At 40.4% G+C, this 20,803-nt stretch overlaps 3 protein-coding genes across 7 annotated transcripts; 1 reads left to right on the forward strand and 2 right to left on the reverse strand.

Annotated features, from left to right (window-relative positions):
• The first annotated feature begins 4,776 nt into the window (after window positions 1-4,776).
• LOC103413407 (probable E3 ubiquitin-protein ligase BAH1-like 1) lies at window positions 4,777-7,886 on the forward strand. Of its 2 annotated transcripts, XM_070808130.1 has the most exons (7): window positions 4,777-4,822; window positions 5,033-5,522; window positions 6,086-6,330; window positions 6,435-6,689; window positions 7,111-7,248; window positions 7,380-7,438; window positions 7,538-7,886. In XM_070808130.1, the coding sequence occupies exons 2-7, from the start codon at window positions 5,375-5,377 to the stop codon at window positions 7,641-7,643; spliced, it is 951 nt and encodes a 316-aa protein (XP_070664231.1). In that variant the 5' UTR covers window positions 4,777-4,822; window positions 5,033-5,374; the 3' UTR covers window positions 7,644-7,886. The 2 variants fall into 2 exon arrangements, 1 of the variants encoding a protein (XP_070664231.1); XR_011573165.1 differs by lacking the exon at window positions 4,777-4,822 and having other exon boundaries at window positions 5,128-5,522; window positions 7,368-7,438; window positions 7,538-7,586.
• An 883-nt stretch (window positions 7,887-8,769) lies between these two features.
• Window positions 8,770-11,092, reverse strand: LOC103449194 (nucleolar protein 16). Its single transcript, XM_008388485.4, has 3 exons — window positions 10,672-11,092; window positions 9,612-9,733; window positions 8,770-9,524 (listed from the first exon to the last, which is right to left on the reverse strand). The coding sequence occupies exons 1-3, from the start codon at window positions 11,018-11,020 to the stop codon at window positions 9,408-9,410; spliced, it is 588 nt and encodes a 195-aa protein (XP_008386707.3). The 5' UTR covers window positions 11,021-11,092; the 3' UTR covers window positions 8,770-9,407.
• Window positions 11,093-11,964: 872 nt separating this feature from the next.
• On the reverse strand, window positions 11,965-19,654 carry LOC103449273 (ABC transporter C family member 4-like). 4 transcript variants are annotated; one of them, XM_070808132.1, is made up of 13 exons: window positions 19,249-19,602; window positions 18,335-18,377; window positions 16,058-18,244; window positions 15,625-15,945; window positions 15,313-15,399; window positions 14,599-15,228; window positions 14,321-14,485; window positions 13,926-14,220; window positions 13,522-13,736; window positions 13,078-13,383; window positions 12,894-12,957; window positions 12,552-12,791; window positions 11,965-12,455 (listed from the first exon to the last, which is right to left on the reverse strand). In XM_070808132.1, the coding sequence occupies exons 3-13, from the start codon at window positions 18,161-18,163 to the stop codon at window positions 12,355-12,357; spliced, it is 4,530 nt and encodes a 1,509-aa protein (XP_070664233.1). In that variant the 5' UTR covers window positions 18,164-18,244; window positions 18,335-18,377; window positions 19,249-19,602; the 3' UTR covers window positions 11,965-12,354. The 4 variants fall into 4 exon arrangements, with proteins under 4 accessions (XP_070664233.1, XP_070664232.1, XP_028953998.1 ...); XM_070808131.1 differs by lacking the exon at window positions 18,335-18,377 and adding an exon at window positions 19,032-19,100 and having other exon boundaries at window positions 19,249-19,481; XM_029098165.2 differs by lacking the exon at window positions 18,335-18,377 and having other exon boundaries at window positions 19,249-19,654.
• Between the last annotated feature and the right edge of the window lie 1,149 nt (window positions 19,655-20,803).

Raw genomic sequence — 20,803 nt, forward strand, 5'->3', positions numbered from 1 at the left:
CGGGTCGGTCCGGGGCCCCGTTTTTCTAGGGTTTAGGACCCGGCCCGCCCCGTAAATGACATGGACCCGCCCCGCCCCGCCCCGTTTATTTTCTACAACATTTGGAACCGGCCCGTACCCGCCCCGAACCTACATTACCCGCCCCGACCCGCGGTTCCTCTACCCGTTTGCCCACCCCTACTTCAGCTTTGTCAAGCTGGTTTCCACCATTCGTACATTCTCTTTTGACCAGACATCCCTCTCCAACATGGGGAGTGAAGGAAACCACAGCACACATAATGACACCCATCTTGCACCTAGTGCGAAGCAACGAAAGAAGGAAGGAAAGATGGTTGCTCTTCAAGCTAAAGTCGATGAGCTAGAAGCTCAGAACAACAAGATAGCAATGAAGAATGAGGTCCTCCAGAAGCAGTATGAGAAGCTCTTTGAGACGCTCCATGAAACTAGGCGTACTCAAACATATGAGCTCGTTGCCCCTGTGGACATCAACCATCATCTGGGTGCCCTCCAACACGGAGGGTCACATTCCTTCGACATGGGTATCCCTGATGAAGAGCGAGCTAATCATCAAAACATTGATCAACATGAGACTTCTCTCAACCCAGCTGCTTCGACCCGAAGCATGAGAAGTGGAGGAAGACACCTCATTGCAGAAGGGTTGGAAGGATCGAAAGTCGTTTATCGTGACTGCCGAGACTTCCTAAAGCAACGTCGAGAGAATCCCCTCCACATATGCTCGAAGATCAATGACCTAAGGGTTCCTGAAAAACTCGGTCCTCACCCACGACCCAGGTTAGCTGCCAATCTAGGGAAGGAACGACAGGTCCCAGAGGAACATGAAGGTACAGGGGACTATGAGGTATTCCGACAGACTCGCCCTAGAAGTCAGTACTGCGAGTCCAAGGAAAAATCACACGCCCTTGCTCAAACTTTCCCACTTCAAAGAGGCGATGGAGACTTACGAAAGAAAATCCCAGTGGTACATGACTCCACTCAAGACCCCATTGTCCTATAGCTCATTGAGGAAGTAAACAAGTTGAAGGCCGAACGTCAGGCCGAGATACCTGACTGGAACCAACCCAGGCCTGGCCCTCTCACAAGGAGGATCCTTGACACCTCCTTCAAGCGAAGACAAAACAAAAGCTTGGTTTACAACTCTATACTGGAAGGGAGGACCCAATTGAACACCTTAACCTTTTTGAGTCCACCATAGCATATCGGATGCACACCGACGAAGAGCAATGTCTTCTCTTCCCCTCGACCCTCTCTGGCGGAGCTTTAAACTGGTATTACCGTCTTCCACCTGAGACAGTAGACTCATTTGAGGAATTGAGGAAACTATTTGTCTCTCAACACATCTTCCAGACCGATCGCTTGCATTCTGTAGATGACTTGTACACTATTCGCCAAAAGCCGGACGAGTCACTATGAGAGTATGCTGATCGTTTCAGCCATGAGTATTCTCGCTGCGCTGAGGCAGATGACAAGACTGCCCTCAAGGCCTTCACGGCAGGGCTACGTGATTGTTTCTTCAAGTACATGATTAATGCCAACACTTAGAAGACTTACTCTGAGGCGATGGCACATGCTTACAACCATGCCTCCGCCGAGGCAAGGACATATCAAGGGAAACCCCCCACAACCACCCCTTACCAGCAAGTAGGGAGTGGAAGCCAGATCCAACCAAATGAGAAGACCTCGACCTTCCAAACGGCAGCGATGTCTCCCCCTGCCTTACTTAATACTTCGCCAAGTCAACAGACATATCAATCTCAGGGTAAAAGGAAAGATTTCCAACCTCACCAGTCTCATTTTAGTAAAAAGAGTAAGGGACACTACCGCGATAACCAAGGGTATCGCCATGATAATCCTCGACCCCAGGCAGTCAACACAGTGGGTCAAGCACGTGTCAAGACAGCCCCTACCCCGAGGTATGAGACATACACATCTTTGAACGCCACATGCGTGGCCGTTTACCCCAGCATAGCACACTTGATACCGAAGCCAAAGCCAAGGCACCCGGATTATAAGCCCATGAAGAACACGGGCACGTTTTGCTGCTACCACGAGCATAACGGCCATGACGGCGAGAAGTGTATCACCCTTCGTGATCATATTGAAGCTTTAGCACGTGAAGGAAAAATTGATTAATTTCTCCTTCACCCTCCAAGGGGTAACCGTAACCAACGCCGGGTAAATGTGATATATTCCATAAGTGGTGGCACGCCCATATCTATATCTTCCAACAGGGCCATGAAAAATAGTGAACGAGCTTTAAGGTCTGGCCACCAAGTGTTTCACATGGAAGACATCAGGGGAGATAAGTATCAAAAGCCTAACTGGGATCCAATATGTTTCTACCCTGAGGAAGAAAGAGGTATCATCTACCCTCACAACGACCCACTGATCGTGGAAGCTCACATAGCCAACTTTGAAGTACGACGAATCCTGGTAGACACGGGGGTTTCGGTCAATATCATGTTTGTTGAAGCTTTCAGGGCACTGAATGTAGCTGAACATTTGCTCGACCACTCGATTTCCTCTCTGATAAGCTTCTCTGGTGATATCGTGCAACCTTTGGGGAGCATACACTTACCTTTCACCATTGGTACATGCCCTTACACAGCTACCATTACCACTAACTTCCTGATGGTTGATTGCCCAACGGCATACAATGTCATCTTAGGACGCACATGCATCAATGATCTCAAGGCCATGGTATCCACACATATGTTGTTGATGAAATTTCCAACCCCCTATGGCAATGGTTACATCAGAGGAGATCAACTTAGTGCTCGATCATGTTACAACACTTCGGTCAAGCAACAGCACCTGCATGTGCCCAAGGAAACCCTTTCTATACATGACCAAGTCATAAAGACCAGCCCAGACGAAGCCAACTTGGATCTTCACGGTGGCAACAGTCAACCTGACGATCCTCGAGATGACTCTTTCACCCATCAAGCACAACCCGCTGAAGAGTTGGAGAAGGTCTCTATCTCAAAAGATTATCCGGATCGCATGGTGAAGATTGGTACCACCTTGTCACCACCCATTCGATTGGCATTGTTCTCTTTTTTACAAGAGAACACTGAGGTCTTCGCTTGGTCATACGAGGACATGTCAGGCATCTCTCCCGATATAATCTGTCATCGCTTAAGTATTGACCCCAAGACTAAGCCAGTGAGACAGAAGCGAAGATCTTATGACGCTGAACGGTACAAGGCAATGAAGGCAGAAGTTGAAAAACTCAAAGGCATAGGCTTCGTCCGCGAAGTCAATTATCCAACGTAGGTAGCAAATGTTGTCCTTGTTAAGAAGAATCCGACCAAGGAAAGTCTTCTGCTCCAAAAGGTCTTGGGGAGAATGTGTGTCGATTACACCGACCTAAACAAAGGATGCTCGAAGGATAGCTTTCCTCTTCCTCTCATAGACAAACTTATAGACTCTACGGCAGGGTGTGAACTTCTAAGCTTCATGGATGCTTACTCAGGATACAACCAAATCCTCATGAACCCTCTAGACCAAGAACACACATCCTTTACTACTGACAGGGGACTATATTGCTATAAAGTCATGCCCTTCGGCCTAAAGAATGCAGGAGCGACTTATCAGAGACTGGTCAATTCAATGTTCGCTGAACAGATTGGGAAGAGCATGGAAGTTTACGTTGATGATATGCTAGTCAAGAGCAAACATGCTGACCAACACATCACCAACCTATCTGAAACTTTCACCATTCTGAAGAGGTATCAAATGAGGTTGAACCCCAACAACATATATATATATATTTCAAAGGATGTGTTAAATTATTATTTTATTATATATTGTGTGTTTGTTTGTTTGCTACCCCACTCGTGAGGGTGGGGCGTCTCCTATTAACCTGAGAGGTTTAGGGCGTGCTTAAAGTGACTTCACAAGAATGGTGAACAACTTTCAAACACCATGCCTCACTTGACCAAATCTCAAATCACCCATTAATCGTTTTAATGCTCTACTTAATTATAAGTCTTTGCTACCAAACTTGGCTTAATTTATTCTATATTGGACCACACTACTACAATTTTTTTTAAATAGTTTAGAATAGTTTAATTGTATTTCCTATTGATGAATTATGAAACTCCACACATTAAATAACAAAATTGACTCTATCTTAGTTTGTTGTATAAAAAGATTGCTAGAAAGCAAAGTGCCAAATAACTCGGCTATCATGTCAACATGATATCTCCCTTGGAGAAAATCTTAATGTCTATAAATCCAAAGTTGACATATTTAACATTTTCTTTAAAGATACTCTATGATATGTTATTCATAGTCAAAATGTCGGTTGAGATAAGGGTGGTGCTTTAATCGACTACTATTTGATCTCAATTTTGGACTCCTATTTGATCTCAATTTTAACATGACAAAACCTTTATAATAGGTTATCGACCCACATTTTAATAGATAATTTACAAAACACAACCTTAATAATATAAATTATCAGCATCGTTCAAATAAATCATTATGCACTTATTATTTTTCTATTTTTGGTGAATGATAACTTTTTCGGATGAACTTACACGCACATATTAGCTAAATAATTTCTCTCTTCAAGGTAAAAGGAGGATGTAGATGATTTCTTTTGGACATCTCACCTAATATTAGTGTCACTTTCTCGGCCACTAATCAACCAAGAAAAACAAAGAAAAGTGGGAAGTCTCACATCGGTGACAAACAACTGGAACATAAACAATTTTTCCTTCTAGTATTACTCTCCATTTGGAAATGTCTTCCAATCTGGATTACCCCAAAAGAAAACGTTTTCAAATCCGCTTTTAAAGTTCCCGAGAAAGGATAAGGATTGTCTGCCCTTCAATTTTTATGTCCTCCTGTTTGTGTGGTCACGCTTAAACTACGTCAACATTTTATATTATTATTTATTTTTATCTTATTATATTTATAAAAAAATAATATAAAATATTAACCTGACTTAACTGTAATCACATTAAATAGAAGGTCACGGGAATAGCACGGAAGTGGAAGCAGGCAGTCCTCGAGAAATCGTCCACCAAAAAAGAAGGAACTTTTCCGGAACAATCCTTGACTTTTTCTCGGGAAAATCAGCTCCTCAGTATTATCCGATACGATGTGTTGTCCTCTTCTTCCTTTATATATGTCTTCTTCAAGCGCGTAGACCCGGTAGACAGAGAGGAGAGAGAGATAAACCGTTACAAATCCCTATACACAGACATCAGCAGATGGTTAAACTCTATATCTAATCAGTGATTAGCGTTAAAGATTTGATTTTTTTTGGCATTTCAATCGCAACCCATTTCTGATATCCAGTGAATTTAATTGAAGTCGAAGGATTTGGGTTAAATATTGATGAAAAATGAAGTTCTGCAAGACATACCAGGAGTACATGCAAGGCCAGAAGAAGAAGCAGCCCGGGGTTGGATTCAAGAAGCTTAAGAAGATCTTGAAGAGATGCCGCAGAGAAGATTTCCATGACGTCCGTACTTGCCCTGACCATTGCACAGGTGATTTTAAATTTCAGTTACAGATTTTTATTTCTTATTTTTGGTTTTTAATCTGTTTCTGATGATTGTTATGATTAAATTTTTTAACTTAATTTGCTAGTTCATTTGGCTGTTTGAATCCCAATTAGCATTCAGTTTCTTGCTCATGTCGGATATATATATATATATATATATATATATATATATATATATATCATGTGTGTATATATTGTTAATTTCATTGGAAATATTTGAGATGGAAAGTCAACATCTTGCATTCATTTCATTCAATTGTTTGAAAAGCCAAATGTTGGAGTATGTACAAGTCACAACAATTAAAATTTTTAGCCACGTGAATTAGGTCACTTGGTTAGGACAACGTGCCCACACCATCGTCTAAGTTCAAATTCTCATCTCGTAAACTAGAGTAAGTTTAGAATATTGTCTTTGTAGGAAAAAGTTGCCGATTTTCAAAGCACATGGAACCTGTTTTATCTTCTAATTTTGAAGGTTACTGAATCCTCAGTGATATTGATTTTTGTGCCAGCAATGGAGTTTATGCTGATTTAATTGAATTTTGGCAGTGTGTGATGGGAGCTTTTTCCCGGCCCTTCTCGATGAGATGTCTGCTGTGGTGGGTTTCTTTCATAAGCGTGCACAGACATTGCTTGAACTCCATCTGGCTTCTGGCTTTCGTAAGTACATGTTTTGGGTCCAAGGCAAACGTCGAGGGGGCCATGGTGCCTTGTTAGAAGAAGGCAAGGACCTCGTGACTTATGCACTGATCAACGCCATTGCCATTCGGAAAATACTAAAGAAATATGATAAGGTATGTGAATCCAACTGCTCAAAATTGGTAGTGCGTTTATCGAAAGTTTCGGTAATCCAGTTAAATATATATGTTTATAATTTTCGTTTGTGTTATGGGTACAGATTCATTACTCAACACAAGGACAGGCCTTTAAGTCGCAAGCTCAAAGTATGCACATTGGACTCCTTCAGAGCCCATGGCTTTTCGAGCTTATGGCTTTTCACATCAATTTAAGGGAAACCAAGACTAAGTCGAGGAAGGCACCGGCTTTGTTTGAGGGATGCTTCCTCAAGATTAATGATGAGAAACCATCTCTCGCCTGTGAGCTCTTTGATTCTGTTAAGCTTGATATTGATTTGACTTGTTCTATATGCTTGGTAAGTATCAAGGTTTCCATATAACGGATTATTGACTGCGTATTTGTGTTGTTACTATGTTAACACTACACAGCGTTTTATCCTACCTGTGAATTCAAGTCTTGAATGAGAGGTTTTGAAAATTGATATGAAAGTTGTAGCGCTCTTACAATATCACTCGCTCTTCAATAGTTTAATTGCATATTTCATGCCTCTTATGATGTAGGAGCACATATGACTAGTGCATAACACTTGACATTTTTTCCTGCAAACTACAAACAATGTGAACAATTTTCATTAGCTCAACTAAAACATAAACCTTCAGTAGCTGTAGTGTAGCAATACCAAGACATTAGTAGGAGTTGTTGGGAAGAAAGCATCTTGCTATTGTTGCGCTTCATTTGAGGTTTCGTGTGATTTATTTTTATCTTCTGCTTTATAGGACACGGTTTTTGATCCAGTTGCTCTTACGTGCGGTCATATATTCTGCTACATGTGTGCTTGCTCGGCTGCATCAGTGACTATTGTCGATGGATTAAAGTCTGCAGAGCCTAAAGAAAAATGCCCTCTATGCCGAGAGGTGAGTAATTAACTTCTTTCTAATTGGAGTTTTGTAGAGCTGTAATCTTTTAGGACCTGGAGAATGAGCTGCATTGCTACAATCAAAATTATTGTTGCTCACTGTTTTGTGATTGTTCATGTTGATTTCAGGCGAGAGTTTTTGAAGGCGCTGTACATTTAGAAGAGCTTAACATGTTACTTAGCCGAAAGTATGTTTTTGCTCAGCATATTCTCACTAAGAATCCTTATGAGTAAATGATCATCCTATACATGCAATTTCTCATTCTTATTTATTCATGTTTTAACAGCTGCCGTGAATACTGGGAGCAGAGACTCCAGACCGAGAGGGTAGAGAGGGTTCGGCAAGCAAAGCAGCACTGGGAATCCCAGTGCCGGGCATTCATTGGCGCTTAGTCGCTGCCCCGCGGTTGGGGCTTTGTAACCCGCCAACTATTTTGTAGTTTGGGAAGCCATTAACTTCTTGTTTCTGGATGTTTAGCTTCTTGTATGTAGCTTTTGAATAACATATGTTCTTCAAAGTTTTGGGACTTAAAACATTTGGTTCAAGTAAATTTGCATTTTTGGATCATGGTCAAGTGCATCCTGGCTCCTTGAACCTTGCTATAAAGTATCCGAGGGCGCGTTTATAATTTGCAATGCTATTTGTATCATATTTATTGATCACTTTGCTGCCCACCTATCTATGATATCCAGCTACATTAGAATTTAGAGAGTCCAAATAGCGGCTCTATTATTTCAGGGGTGGGATCCTCTTTGGAATCCCATGCATGGCTTGGACGCATATCGTCTTGGAAAGCTTTTCTTAGTGGAGAGCCGGGGAATTATGTTCATTTGGTTTCGGAGGTTGTGGTACCTGCAGTGAGAATTGCTGCTGTATATACTTGGCAGGCCAAGGACCCCGAACCAATGCTTCGGGTTTTGAAGTCTTTGGAGAATTTGCCGCCCCCTCGTGTTCTTGAAGCCATTTACGGTAGTCTTGCCTAAACTCAAGGATGCCGTTGATTTGTGGAACTGCGTGAAGACGCTATTCCTTTTCACGTGTGGCTGCGTCCATGGCTACCATACTTGGGACACAAGCTAGAGGAGTTCTGTCCCACCTAATTACATTTCAAGTTGAGTAATGTTCTTGGCGCATGGCACCGGCGCGATGGATCAACTTATACAGCTATCTCACCCTGGAAGAATGTGTTTGATTCTGCTAGCTGGGAACATCTTACACGTACATTTATAGTTCTGAAGTTGCAGCTTGTGCTCCAAGAAATCCAAGTTGCTTTCGAACCCCAACTTGAAGAGGTTTCAAATTGGCGTAACGGTTGGACGGAACTTAAGCACGAGGAGCTTCACAGTTCACACTATTGAAATAAGCTTAAATGTGGTCTTGAAAGATGAGTACAAGAACATTGCAATGTTGATTTAATCTCCCTTAATCAATCTTGTTTATTGATATATGCAAACTTATAAGATGATTTTATGCGGATATAAGAACAATAAAGTACACACGCCACACACAAACAAAGAATTTAGCCAGGTTCGGCGAACTTTGGCTACTTCTCATGTGATCTTTTTTGAGAAATCACCTGCACTGTGAAGAATAGCAACTCGGTTACAAGAACTTATTGAAAACTTATGCTAAACAACAAAACCTCACTTTAGATCTCTCTATCACTCTTGGCTTTCTACCCCTGTATTTTATATACTGTTCGTTTGGATAATCAGCCCCAACAAGCCTATTTTAGTAGATAGACCGATGGTTACATGACTTATAAGTATAAGATTCCTGAATCCTTTTAGAATAGGAAAAACTAACTTATTTCCTAATCTTAAACTGATTGGGATTATAAAGAAGAACCTATTTCCCGATTGTATGGAAAAAAACCTGTGCACATTCCTTTTCTCTTTTCCCAACACCAATTGAAAACTTAAACCTAATTGGCCTTGATATTTTGACGATCCATATCACAACAATATACATTTTTGCTTCCGAAAATCACTCTAAGTCCATGAAACTCAATTATGGTCTCAATGTGTCGCCTGAAACTCAAAAGGTTTCAATTGACCCTCGGAGTATGTCATTAAATTATAGTAGTAGGGTGACGCGGCATTCATGCCGGAAGGATGCTGATGAGGTCGCCCGCCATGTAAGATCGAGCATATTCCTCAACGGGTCAATATCAAGGGATTTCTATCTTTATGCACATGATACCGTCTGCATAATTTCTCCAAAGTTGCGACAGAATGCTGCATTTTATTTAGTTTCGTATCCATGAACATTCTCTGCAAAAGCAACAAGAACCCACATTAAGGAGAAGAAAGCGACCTTACAAACTTAAATTTCTGACATGACAAGAGCTTGTGCCACACCTGATAGTCATCGCCATACTCCTCAATGAGCCGACCAAGATGAAGACGCTGCATGGCCGTTAATGGTTGTAGTGGTGCAGATTTTCCATCTCTACGTTTCTTCCCTAGACTAGTTTTCAAATCTACATGGCCAAAGAAAGTCGTGTTTTTAGAAATAGCAATGAACTCCAGAAATGATCTACATTTCAATTTCCCAATTTGGAGAGAGAAGAAAATAAAAGAGACAAGAAGCTCCGCAACAAATGCTATATGCAATTCAAAGGAGCAGTAGATCTACGAGTACTGGTTTTCACAAACTAACACAGCTCATTTCTTAGCAAACAACAAAAAATCTCCATCTTCGCAATCCAGTTAAGCCTCTACATTATTACATTCCAAGGGTCCAGTCAACTACAGCACCAATGAATGACCTTGTAGAAGTTTGTAAACCAACAAACTAGCCAGCTTAAAGAGGTTCCCACCAAAGCCAAACTTTTAGAGCTTATAGGCCGTTCGAAGTAAGAAACTGAAGTACGCAAACGACGAAGATAACTCAATACGGTGATTTCCATCCTATAAAATATAAGTATCTGAGCAATTAGATTATCAAGATTCAGCTTACTCAAATACTGATCTGGAGCAAGAACTTCAAGAAAGCACAACATAACTGAAATCCACAGACGAATCCAGCTTGGATATGAAAAACTTCGAAAAATGAATATGGAGGAGAATAGGCATGAGATTACAGGTTCCATCTGAATCTTTTACCTCCGTTGTTAGCCTGCTATTCTAAAGGTTACTACAACCATTTTTCCAGGAACTTTTGGATTCTGATAACCCAGTAGACGGTTTGGATTATTTACCAATTCCTAATTCGGAAACACGAATACTCCTCCTCAACCTCAAGTAGAAATCTTTATCCTAAAAATTCATTCTTTCAAATAAATCCATTTGTAATATGATTTCAATCAGTTATTCAATCAATATAGAACCTCAAATTACTCATTTTAGCAAAACAATCATAAATTCTCAATTCCTAATTCGAAAACAGAGTAGAGAGAGAGGGGGAGAGAGAACTCACCGTCCTCTTCGAGATCGCTGCCGTCGGCGAAATCGAGCTCTGCGGAGGCGTCAGGGTCATCGGAGGCCGGAGGGGGGACCTGGAGGGAATCGCTCTCGACCATGTGAGAATTGCGAGACCGGAGGCTGAGCAAGTTAGGGTTGGAGACGAAGCCGAAGGACTTGTAGTTTTGGATGACGGAGCCCTCGGCGTCCCATTGGGGGGCTGAGGCCGGCCCTTGCTGCGCCAGCAAGGCGCGGAGCTTCGGAGGGAGGCAGAAGGCGGGCTTGAATACGTTGGGCTTCCTCTTCGGCAGCCCCACGCGCACCTTCGTCCGCGACTGCTTGTACTTTCTTCTAGACCTTCCCATCTCTCTCTCCGCCGCTCTGCGAGTCTCTGTTTTACGGCGGGATGAAGGGTTTATGTTTCCCGGGGTTTTAGAGTAGCGAAGCTAACTCTGACCTAAACGCTCCGTTTTTTTATTCACGTTAGACGCTGCGTTTTGTAATGACCTCCTATTGCCTTGAAATTTTATTTTTATTTAAAACAAAGAGTTAATTAATGTTGAAAAGAGTATTCTATGAAATAAATGAAAAAGTTGCTCCCAAATTGTTTATAACATTTTTTTAGAAGTTTTAACGAAACACTCTTGATACTGTTCATTTTAACGAAAAATAACATTTTTACTCTAAAAAATCCCTCTTGCTACTATTCACTTACAATACATTTTTGTCATTTTGATTAAAACTCAAAAAATTTAAGTCATTTTCATTAGTTTTTTTTCTTTATAATGTTCTCACAAAAAAGTTTGCAAAAACTCAACGGTAGTATTTCTCACATAATTTACGAGCTAACACACATTATTTTTAGTTGATTCTAAAATTTTTTTCAAAATACATCGATTTCGTACCATTGTTGCATCATTTAGAAAATTTTCGATATTTTTCGGCCCTCAAAAGCCACTTCCAAGACATGCTAGTATTTTCTATCTCTTGATTTTTCTATTTTTCAACCTAATTTTTTTTTAAATACTTACAAAATAAAACAAACAATAAGAATGTTTCAAAATAATATACAACATTGAATGTTTCAAAATAACATACAACATTTTGCTTCCTTCGTGTGTATACGATAAAGTATCAGCCAAAGTTTTCGCAAAACCGTAAATTTATGTTAACTCACGATATTTGATCAATTTTTCCAATTTTTAGTAAACCCCATTTATAAAACGTGTCATTTTCGTCGTACAAAGACTCATCCTAATCCTGCCAACAAAAAGGACCCAACCAAGTAGAAACTGGAAACTGATGAGACTGCATCCACAAATTTTGAGTATCTGAAATTTCCAGGAACAATGTAATTAAATTTCTCAAGAAGCATCTTGATAAATCTTGTGCAACAAGAAAGTTTAAGCATGATTTTCTAATCAAATACATCCTAAACAGGCTACATAAATGAAGCTCGTAACCCTATCAAATTAGCTACTTCCTGCAGTGGTAGGCTACACTTGTTCTCGTTGTTCATCATTTGTTTTATTTTCTCGGAGAAAAATGATTAGAGCCGACGCCTTTTATGCTCCGGCTGTTGCTATTCTTCGAGGACAGATGCAAGCAGTGATTCTCTGGATAATTCGCAAGCGTAAATGGAATCACCGCCCGAAGCAACGATGATGAGGAAACGAGAGATGTAGAATTCCAATGCTGGTTATAGTCCTGACGATCGGTTGGCGTACTCCTGAACCAACGCACCGAACAGTGACGGTTTTTCAAGTAAGCGGGATGGTTTCTCAAATTCCTTAGCCAGTCCTGTTAAAGACGGAAACAGAAGAGTGTCAGCTACAATTTTCAGGTGGTAAACGAATGCCGGATGTGACAAGATATTAAGTTAGAGGGAGCGCTTACCTGCATCTACTACTAAAACTCGATTGCAGTCCATCACCGTAGGTATTCTGTGCGCAATACTGATAATCGTACAGGCAGCGAAATCCTCTCGGATGATCCTTTGTATTACAGCATCGGTCTGTGAATCCACTGATGCAGTGGCCTCGTCCATGAACAAGAGCCGGCTGTGCTTTAACATAACTCGCCCCAAGCAGAGGAGTTGTCTTTGCCCCACGCTCCAATTGTCTCCGTTGTCAGCCACTATCGAGATAAAATTTTAATGAAAAATGGTCAGTACATAACCGTAGTGATCAAGTGTCAGTTTCAAGACGCGGAGAGTAAACAATGCGGAGAGCCACATACCTAAACAGTTAAGTTTTTCTGGTTTTGCAGCAACCACGTCTTTAAGTTGGCAGCGTTCGAGGCTCTACAAGAAAATTAAGATCATTGCAAATAGCATACAGCATTGTTTCAACTAAGCAAAATATGACATACAGACATTGTGTACAATTCAATCTTATTATTTTCGACGTAGCATTGTGTTTACCTTCCAAATCTGTTCATCTGAATACATTCCAATTGGATCAATGTTGCTTCTCACGGTTCCTTCAAAAAGGACAGGTTCTTGAGGAATGATCCCAAAGCGTGACCTAAGATCGTGAAGCCCTATCGTGGTTATATCGATCCCATCGATGATAATTCTGCCTCCTGAAGGTTCTACCAGCCTAAAGAACACTTGGATTAAAGTGGATTTCCCACTTCCTGTTCGACCAACAACGCCAATCTTCTCACCCCCGAAAATGTTTAGACTAATGCCTTTGAGAACCAAAGGTGTATTTGGACGATATCTGACCTGCTCACCACAAAGTATAAAATATCATCAAAAGGAACCGAGCCCTTTCAGCTTGAGACAAAGTAATGGTGATGACCAACTAAGGAAAACGCGCATTCAGACCGTTGAAGTTATAAACAGAACTGAAGACAAACTGACCTGCAAGTCTTTGAGCTCAACGTTGCCTCGGGAAGGCCAATTTGGAGGAGGAACACGGTCTACAATCTTCCACGCTGCTTCTGATGGAATGTTTGTAAACTGTTTTATCCTCTCAACCGACACCATCCTATTTTCAACGAAGCAGCTAAAATATATAGCCCAGAACAGCACACTATTAAGGGACAATCCGTAGGAGAGAGTTAAACCAACATTCTCTGCACCATAAAGGAAAAATCAGTTTAGTGAAATCTCTGCAATAGATACTCGTCTACTGTCGCTCGTTATGTTAGATATATCAAAACACGGTGCTAACATACACCTCAAATCTTGCTTATAACCGAGACTCAATCAGATGTTGTAATAATAATGCACTAAAACAAGAAGGATCGGGAGGGTTTAAATACCAGGCTTTATAATACTGCTTGGCAACAAGATCATGAATATAGTGGAAATGCAGAGAAGTAAACTCCCAAGTAACTCCAATCGGAAACCCAACCACTCATTGGAACCATTGTTGTGGAAATCCATGCGCAAGTTGGCATTAACTCGTTTAACATTTTCCTTGGAGAACATGTTTTGCATTCTGAAAGAGCGAATCGTCATGACCCCAGATATGCTCTCTGAGAAATGATGGATTACAGGAGCTTTCGTGATTGAATCGAGTCGAGTTAACTCTCGAGATGATGCAAGATAGTAACCCTAAAACAAAATAAGTACAAAAATCTTCAGTATTGAGTGCAACATTATAGTTACAGGTTACTGATAAATATTAACACCGTGACAAAATGAACGAACATACCCGGTACCAGACATTAAGCCAAGCAAGCGGAATCAGCAAGAACACAGTGGGCCACGAATATTGGCAAACAATGATAAAGATGCCAAACACAGTAAAAAACATGACAATGGTAATACCCAACATGAAGGGAAGAAGTAGATCGATATTCGTCTGATCAGTTGATGCCTGGTGGACAGAAAAATTCTCAGCAGTTAATAAATAGGACTACATATACATGAAATTAGAGTAAACAAATAACAGTCTTAACAGATATCTCATCAAGTATGACAAAAACGTACCCTACTCAGAATTCTTCCGGAAGGTGTAGTATCGAAAAACGACATGGGAGCATGCAGGATGCTGTGAAGAATTTGCTTGAAAAATGTTTGAGCTGTTTTAAGCCCCACAAACATCACAACAAGTGCTCTTATCAATACCGCAACGAATGCGACACATGCAATGAGCGCATAGACGATAATAAACACAGATGGTTTGAATGACGCCGCACGCTTTGCTGCAGTTTCATAAGACAGCCAGTAATCAGCCGCCATTTGAGACGCTTGCCACATCAGAGTCAATGACAATACTAACACCACACCCCACCATCCGTAAGCCTCTGTGCAATAGACTTTGTAAATGTGAAGGCTGACTTTGCCGGTTTCTTTCTCCTCTTCTTTGATGAGCTTAGAAGTCGCTTTATCAGACCTCAGCTGGTCCAAAGAGTTGTTTTCACCATTTCCTTCCCCGCGTTTTGAGGAGAGTTGCCGAGATATTTGATGTCCAGGGGAACTTTTGCTGGGATCAGCAGTGCTCATTTCTACAAGTTCCATGGAGGTATCGTGGGCAGCAACAAGCTCTTTGAAATCCAGGCCAGAGTTTAGCAAATCGTTATACTTTCCTGCCTGTACTATCATCCCATCTCTCATGACCTGATAAATATAAGTAGGAGGGATACATGAGCAAATTGCAATTATAATTTCTTCGAGAATGCATGAACAATTCTAAATACTTACCAAAATAAGATCAACATTATGCAAGAAGTCAACTTGATGAGTTACAAGTAAAACCGTCTTGTTTTTAAGTGCTCCCCTCACACATTCCTGCAGAAGGCCATAGACATTACAAGCATAAGCGCCATTTTAGATTACGAAGATCTAAACAAGAACGTTGTTTTTCCATTTTTCTTCAACACCTTTTGATTACAAAAATCAAATCCGCCTTCTAAGCACTAACTTAAGTGTGAGCTAGACTATTCAATCACTGTGAAATCAAAAGTAAATCATTCTTTACTACCAAATGTAGAACAAAATATAAAGTAATGTCACCTTAAATATTTCTGATCCAGTATGAGCATCAACAGCACTGAAGACGTCATCGAGGAGATATATGTCACAATTTTGATACACAGCACGAGCAAGTTGAATCCTCTGTTTCTGGCCACCACTTAGGTTGATGCCACGCTCTCCTATCTCAGTTTGATCTCCGAACTCCATCATTTCCATGTCCTTTTCCAAGCAACAAACCTTGATTACTTCCCGGTATCTCTCTCTGTCCATTGGCAAACCAAATAGGATGTTTTCTTCAATGGTTCCGTTTTGAATCCATGACGTTTGAGCCACATAGGCAGTTGTCCCGCAAACTCGTACCTGTTTTCAAAGATTTTGTTAATTTAACAAAGTGATTGAATTGAAGCTTCAATGGAGCGATTTTACATCATAAGAGACATCTAGAAAATGGTCTAATGGTATCAGATTATACCTTTCCGGATAACTTGTGCATCTCACCAAGAATTGAAGCTAGAAGGGAAGACTTTCCGGATCCCACTGTCCCTACAATCGCCGTTAGCTCACCTTTATTAACTTTTATATTTATATTTTTCAAATCCTCTTCATTGCTTTCATCGTCCCAGTTGAACACCCCATCTCTAACTTCAACAGCAACCCCACTATCACCGCCTTCTACCCTCTCCACCGAATCCTCCAACAATTCCCTACTCTTCATAAAACGATCCAGCCTCCCAAGTGATATCATAGCTTGAGAAATTGATATCATAGATTGCGGGAATGTCCTGATTGGCTCCTGAAGAATTTTGAAGATGGATGTGGTTGTGAACACTGTCCCAGCATCAAGTCGTACACCCAACAAAAGTGCAGTCCCGAACGTGAGAGTTGATATAAGTACTGGGGTGCACCACATAATCACGATATTGGCAGAGATTGAGTAAAAGAACTTGGTCAGCCAGCTAAACTCTGACTCCCGGAAAGCTTGGATCCTTTTGTTAAAGTGCTCCTCCCAAGCTTGGAACTTGATCACGCGCATGTAATTAAGCATCTCGTTTGTTGCCTTCATCCTTGAATCCCGATTCTTCATCACATTAAACTGGAACCTGTTGTTCCGCTTCGTTCCCAGCACAACGAACACGAGAATACACATGATTCCGGTTATAGCTGTGATTACTGCTGCACCAAGGCTGTTATATAGAAGCACCAACGCAATGGTAAGTTGCACTGGCATCATCCATATAGCGTGCAGCTGCAGCATCATGTCTGAGAGCTGTTGGGCATCAACCGCCATGTAATTCACAATCTGTCCAACTCCATGATCCTGCCTAGCTGAGCACGACAACCTCAAACCCTTCTTGTACAAAGAAGTAATAAGGGTGGAACGGATGAGCATCCCAAGCTTCTGGGAGTTGAAGTTAAATTGGTGTGTGGTTAAAACTTCAACGAATTTCGCACATAGAAGGATCAATACGAGGTAGTATCCTTCATAGGCTGAGGTTCTTATTCCCGCGGTGTAATCTACAAAACTTTGGATAAGCAGAGGCCCAACATACATGACACAAAGCCTGATTACAGCAAGGAAAGCTGTGAAAGCAATTTCTTTCCAGAAGCACCGGAGTAATGTTGTTCGAACTGGGTGGTCCAATTTTTCTTGCGGTTTTGGCCACTTCGATTCAAAGAGAATTGACATTACTTCAGCTCTATGTTCCGGGGAAAGGGATGGGACTTCGTCAACCTTCAGCGGGCTTTTGTACCCCTTACTGAGCAGAGGATTCATCCAAATCCAAAAGGTCTTGGAAATTATGGAAGCCGAAGCAAAGCCAGTCACGTTGGATTTGCTTGAAAGGGGTTCGTATAATACCGCATCTCCATTTGTAGCTCCCTCAAATTCTCTGTTCACAGCAATCCCAGTTGATCCTCTAATGGCGATAACAAAAAGAAGAATCGCTGAAGGGAAAGACGCCATTGAAACTATATCATCCAATCTCAGACTAGGCTCCTGAATTCCTTGAGCATGAACCAAACGAAGTATCCCCGATGCTGTAAACAAGGAAATAACAACAAAGTTTGCGACCCAATAAATCCGAAGGGAAAGCGGGTGCTTAACCACTTCAAATCTCCTCTCGTGCGCCACCAGCATTGCGATCACTGCATGAGTTATGGCCTGAACCAACCAAAAAAACCCGTCTACGAGCTTCCATTGCAACTCGGTGCTTCTGGTGAAAGCTAGAATGCAAACAACTGCATAACAAAATGTCAACACAGTGCTCACAATCAGAGAAAGCTTAAACCAAAGAGTAGTTCTGAGATGAGCTCTGTTGTTCCTAATGAGGGGCTTGTTGAGGTCAGAGTTGCGGCCGCCATCCGCGGAGATGAAGCGGGAATAAAGCTTTTGTATCGAAAATGCTAAGAGCGAGAGCAAGAAGAGGAGGTTGAGAGAGGACAGCAGAGCTCTCTGAGGACAGGGAGAGAGGAAAATGAATCTCAGCCATTGAACGATTGGTGTTACGGCGGTGTCCTCCGAGGACTGAACCACGGATGGCGAACATGAAAAGGACGTGATCCAAGTTCCGGAAGCCATAGCTACAAAACTTTGTAGCAGAGGCTAACGTTGCAGACTTCTGTGCTGAAATCACATCAATATCCTTCTTCTTCCCTTCCCCTGAAAAAAGTAACAGAAATTAGCCGCAACGAATTCTAAAATTATAAAAATAAACAAGAAGAAGAAGGAAAACACATGTTTTGAAACCACCTCTTTGTAGAAGTCACGAACCTTAAAAAAAGGAAAATTGATACTGTCAATTAGAAATAATTAAATTAAAACTAGCATCAAATTAATCCTCTAAACAAACACATTAATCTTTTTTTTATATTGTTTAGTGTAGGGTTACAAAAAAAAAGTATAAAATATTAGAAATCAACAAGAAGGTACGAGGAAAATCATGAGGGCAAGACTCGTGCCGGATCCGACTGAACCCGAATACTGTGACGACATTGTTTGACTACTTGGAATTTTCACAAATATAGCATATGAACAAAAGCAATAATTTAAAATTAAATTAAAACTAAATAAAGCATTCTTGTCAAAGACGAAACTAAGAAAACAGAATGGACAAAATTACAACAGTTTGAATTAAATAACCAGTAAATTTGAAAAGGGCAAGTCAGATGAAGATCAATTAGTAGCAAATAATACGGCAATAATTAAGGTAAATACAAACAGATTTATATTATAATAATCACAGTGTAACAGTGCAAGGAGGGAGTAGTTGGAGAATATTCAGAGTCATTCAATCTCTTAAACAAAATTTAAACACCAACTACTCAAACAATATCACAATCAAAAGTAATAAATTTCAATCCAAAAAAGAAAAAAATAATTAAGAACGGAAAATATTTTTTTTTGTTCACTTCATTATATAGAGCAAGAAAAGGAAGAAGGTCTTCACCATTTTCTCCTTCCGGTGCATTTCTGACCTTTATGTTGAATAAAACAATTTCTCCAAATGCATTTTAAGCTTTGATTGAGTAAATCAAAAGAACAAAACGATACAGGAATGTGAGGAATGAGAAAATGAGAAAATGAGAAAATTGCTTGCACAAAAATATTTTCAATTGAGGCAATGTGAAGGTTGCGTTTGAAGAGAGAGAGAGCCATGAGCTTACCTGGGTTTGTTTGAAGCAATGTGAAGGTTGCGTTTGAAGAGGAAGAAAAGCAATAAATCTAGAGAGAGAGAGAGAGAGAGAGAGATTCAGACAATTGAACTTGGGTTCAGCTAACTAATTCAGAAGCACAATTGGAAGAAAGAATCACAAGCTGCTGGAAAATCCCAAGGCATAAAACATAGAAACGTGTCCCTTATCAGCTCTCGACCTCTCATACCTTCATACCAATATATTGGCGTTATATATATAATAACGGAGAGAGAGACAGAAATACTGCGTGGAGCGAGAGAGACCGCTTAGAGACGGAGAGAGATGTTTTTCTGTAAGTAAAGGGTGTGTGGCCTTCTATGTATTAATGGTTTCAGTGAAAAGACGTGGAGGAATGGGTTCTGTAGTCTTCCCTGCCATCGTGAGTGTCATACATTTTTATTATTTATTTATTATTCATATTTTAGTTTTATCTTCTTCTTTTTTATTTTCTATTTTTTGGGGTCAAAGATTCATTGGGAGGGATGGGACAGAAAACGCCAAGTTTGTTTCTACCCTCTGAAACCAAATTCATTGTCTTTAGTTTTCGCGGCTTCTAAACGAGGAGAAAACCTTTTCCCACGCGCGATGTAAGATCGTGGACGGCTACTCCCCGTAAGATGTAGATAGTCGAATACCTTAAGCTAAAAGTACATGTGATTGGTATTTTATACTATTCTAAAAATTCCCGCTTAGCATTATTTAGACCCTCCCAACTAGTCTCTAAGAGTTTAAAAATTAAGAAAGTACGCTTGGACCCGTTTGGGTGTCCATTTAGCTCTCCTAAACATGCCTAAGTTGCTACTCTCACTTTGACAAAAAATCGATAATTTTCATTTTGCTGTTTATTTTTTTAATAAAATGTATGAGACTTGCTAAATACTTGGATGAACACTCATTATATGCTTGTTCCCCATATTTTCAATACATTCTAATACTTTTTAATCTATATGTCATTTTATTTAGCAATTTATATATACAATTATGTGTTTTTATGTATACGTAACCACTTATTAATTGTAGAATATATAACAAACTTCCTTAAATTCACCTAGTCCATCTAGGATCCACCTAGGCACCGCCTAGCCGCCTGGACGCCAGGCTCCAGCCCGTCACCGAACTAACGCCTAACATCTTTTATAATCTTCGTATTTTCAACTTTAGAATGTATCAATAAATATCTATTTATATTACAAATGCATTGACTGCTTATAGTTGGTGTTTCTAACTTTGTGTTGTATAAATAAATATTTATTAAAATGCGTTGACGGATATGTTATACGACTATACTTTAGTATCATACAATAATTATTTGCTAGAGAAATAAATAATGAAGAGTGAGTTGTCGTGACATGTAGTCGGTCAGCCTAAGACACCCATACAAAATAACCACTTGCATTGAGTCCATCAAAATGGGATTGTGTGACAAAAATGAGGGAATTCTGAACGGAAATAAAATATAAAAAAAATAATAATTATCTAGACTCATATGTACTCATGAGAACTAGGTGTGTGGTTTGAAATTGAA

The sequence above is a fragment of the Malus domestica genome, chromosome 11 (genome assembly GCF_042453785.1).
Source record: "Malus domestica chromosome 11, GDT2T_hap1".
In the NCBI taxonomy this organism is placed as follows: Eukaryota; Viridiplantae; Streptophyta; class Magnoliopsida; order Rosales; family Rosaceae; genus Malus; species Malus domestica.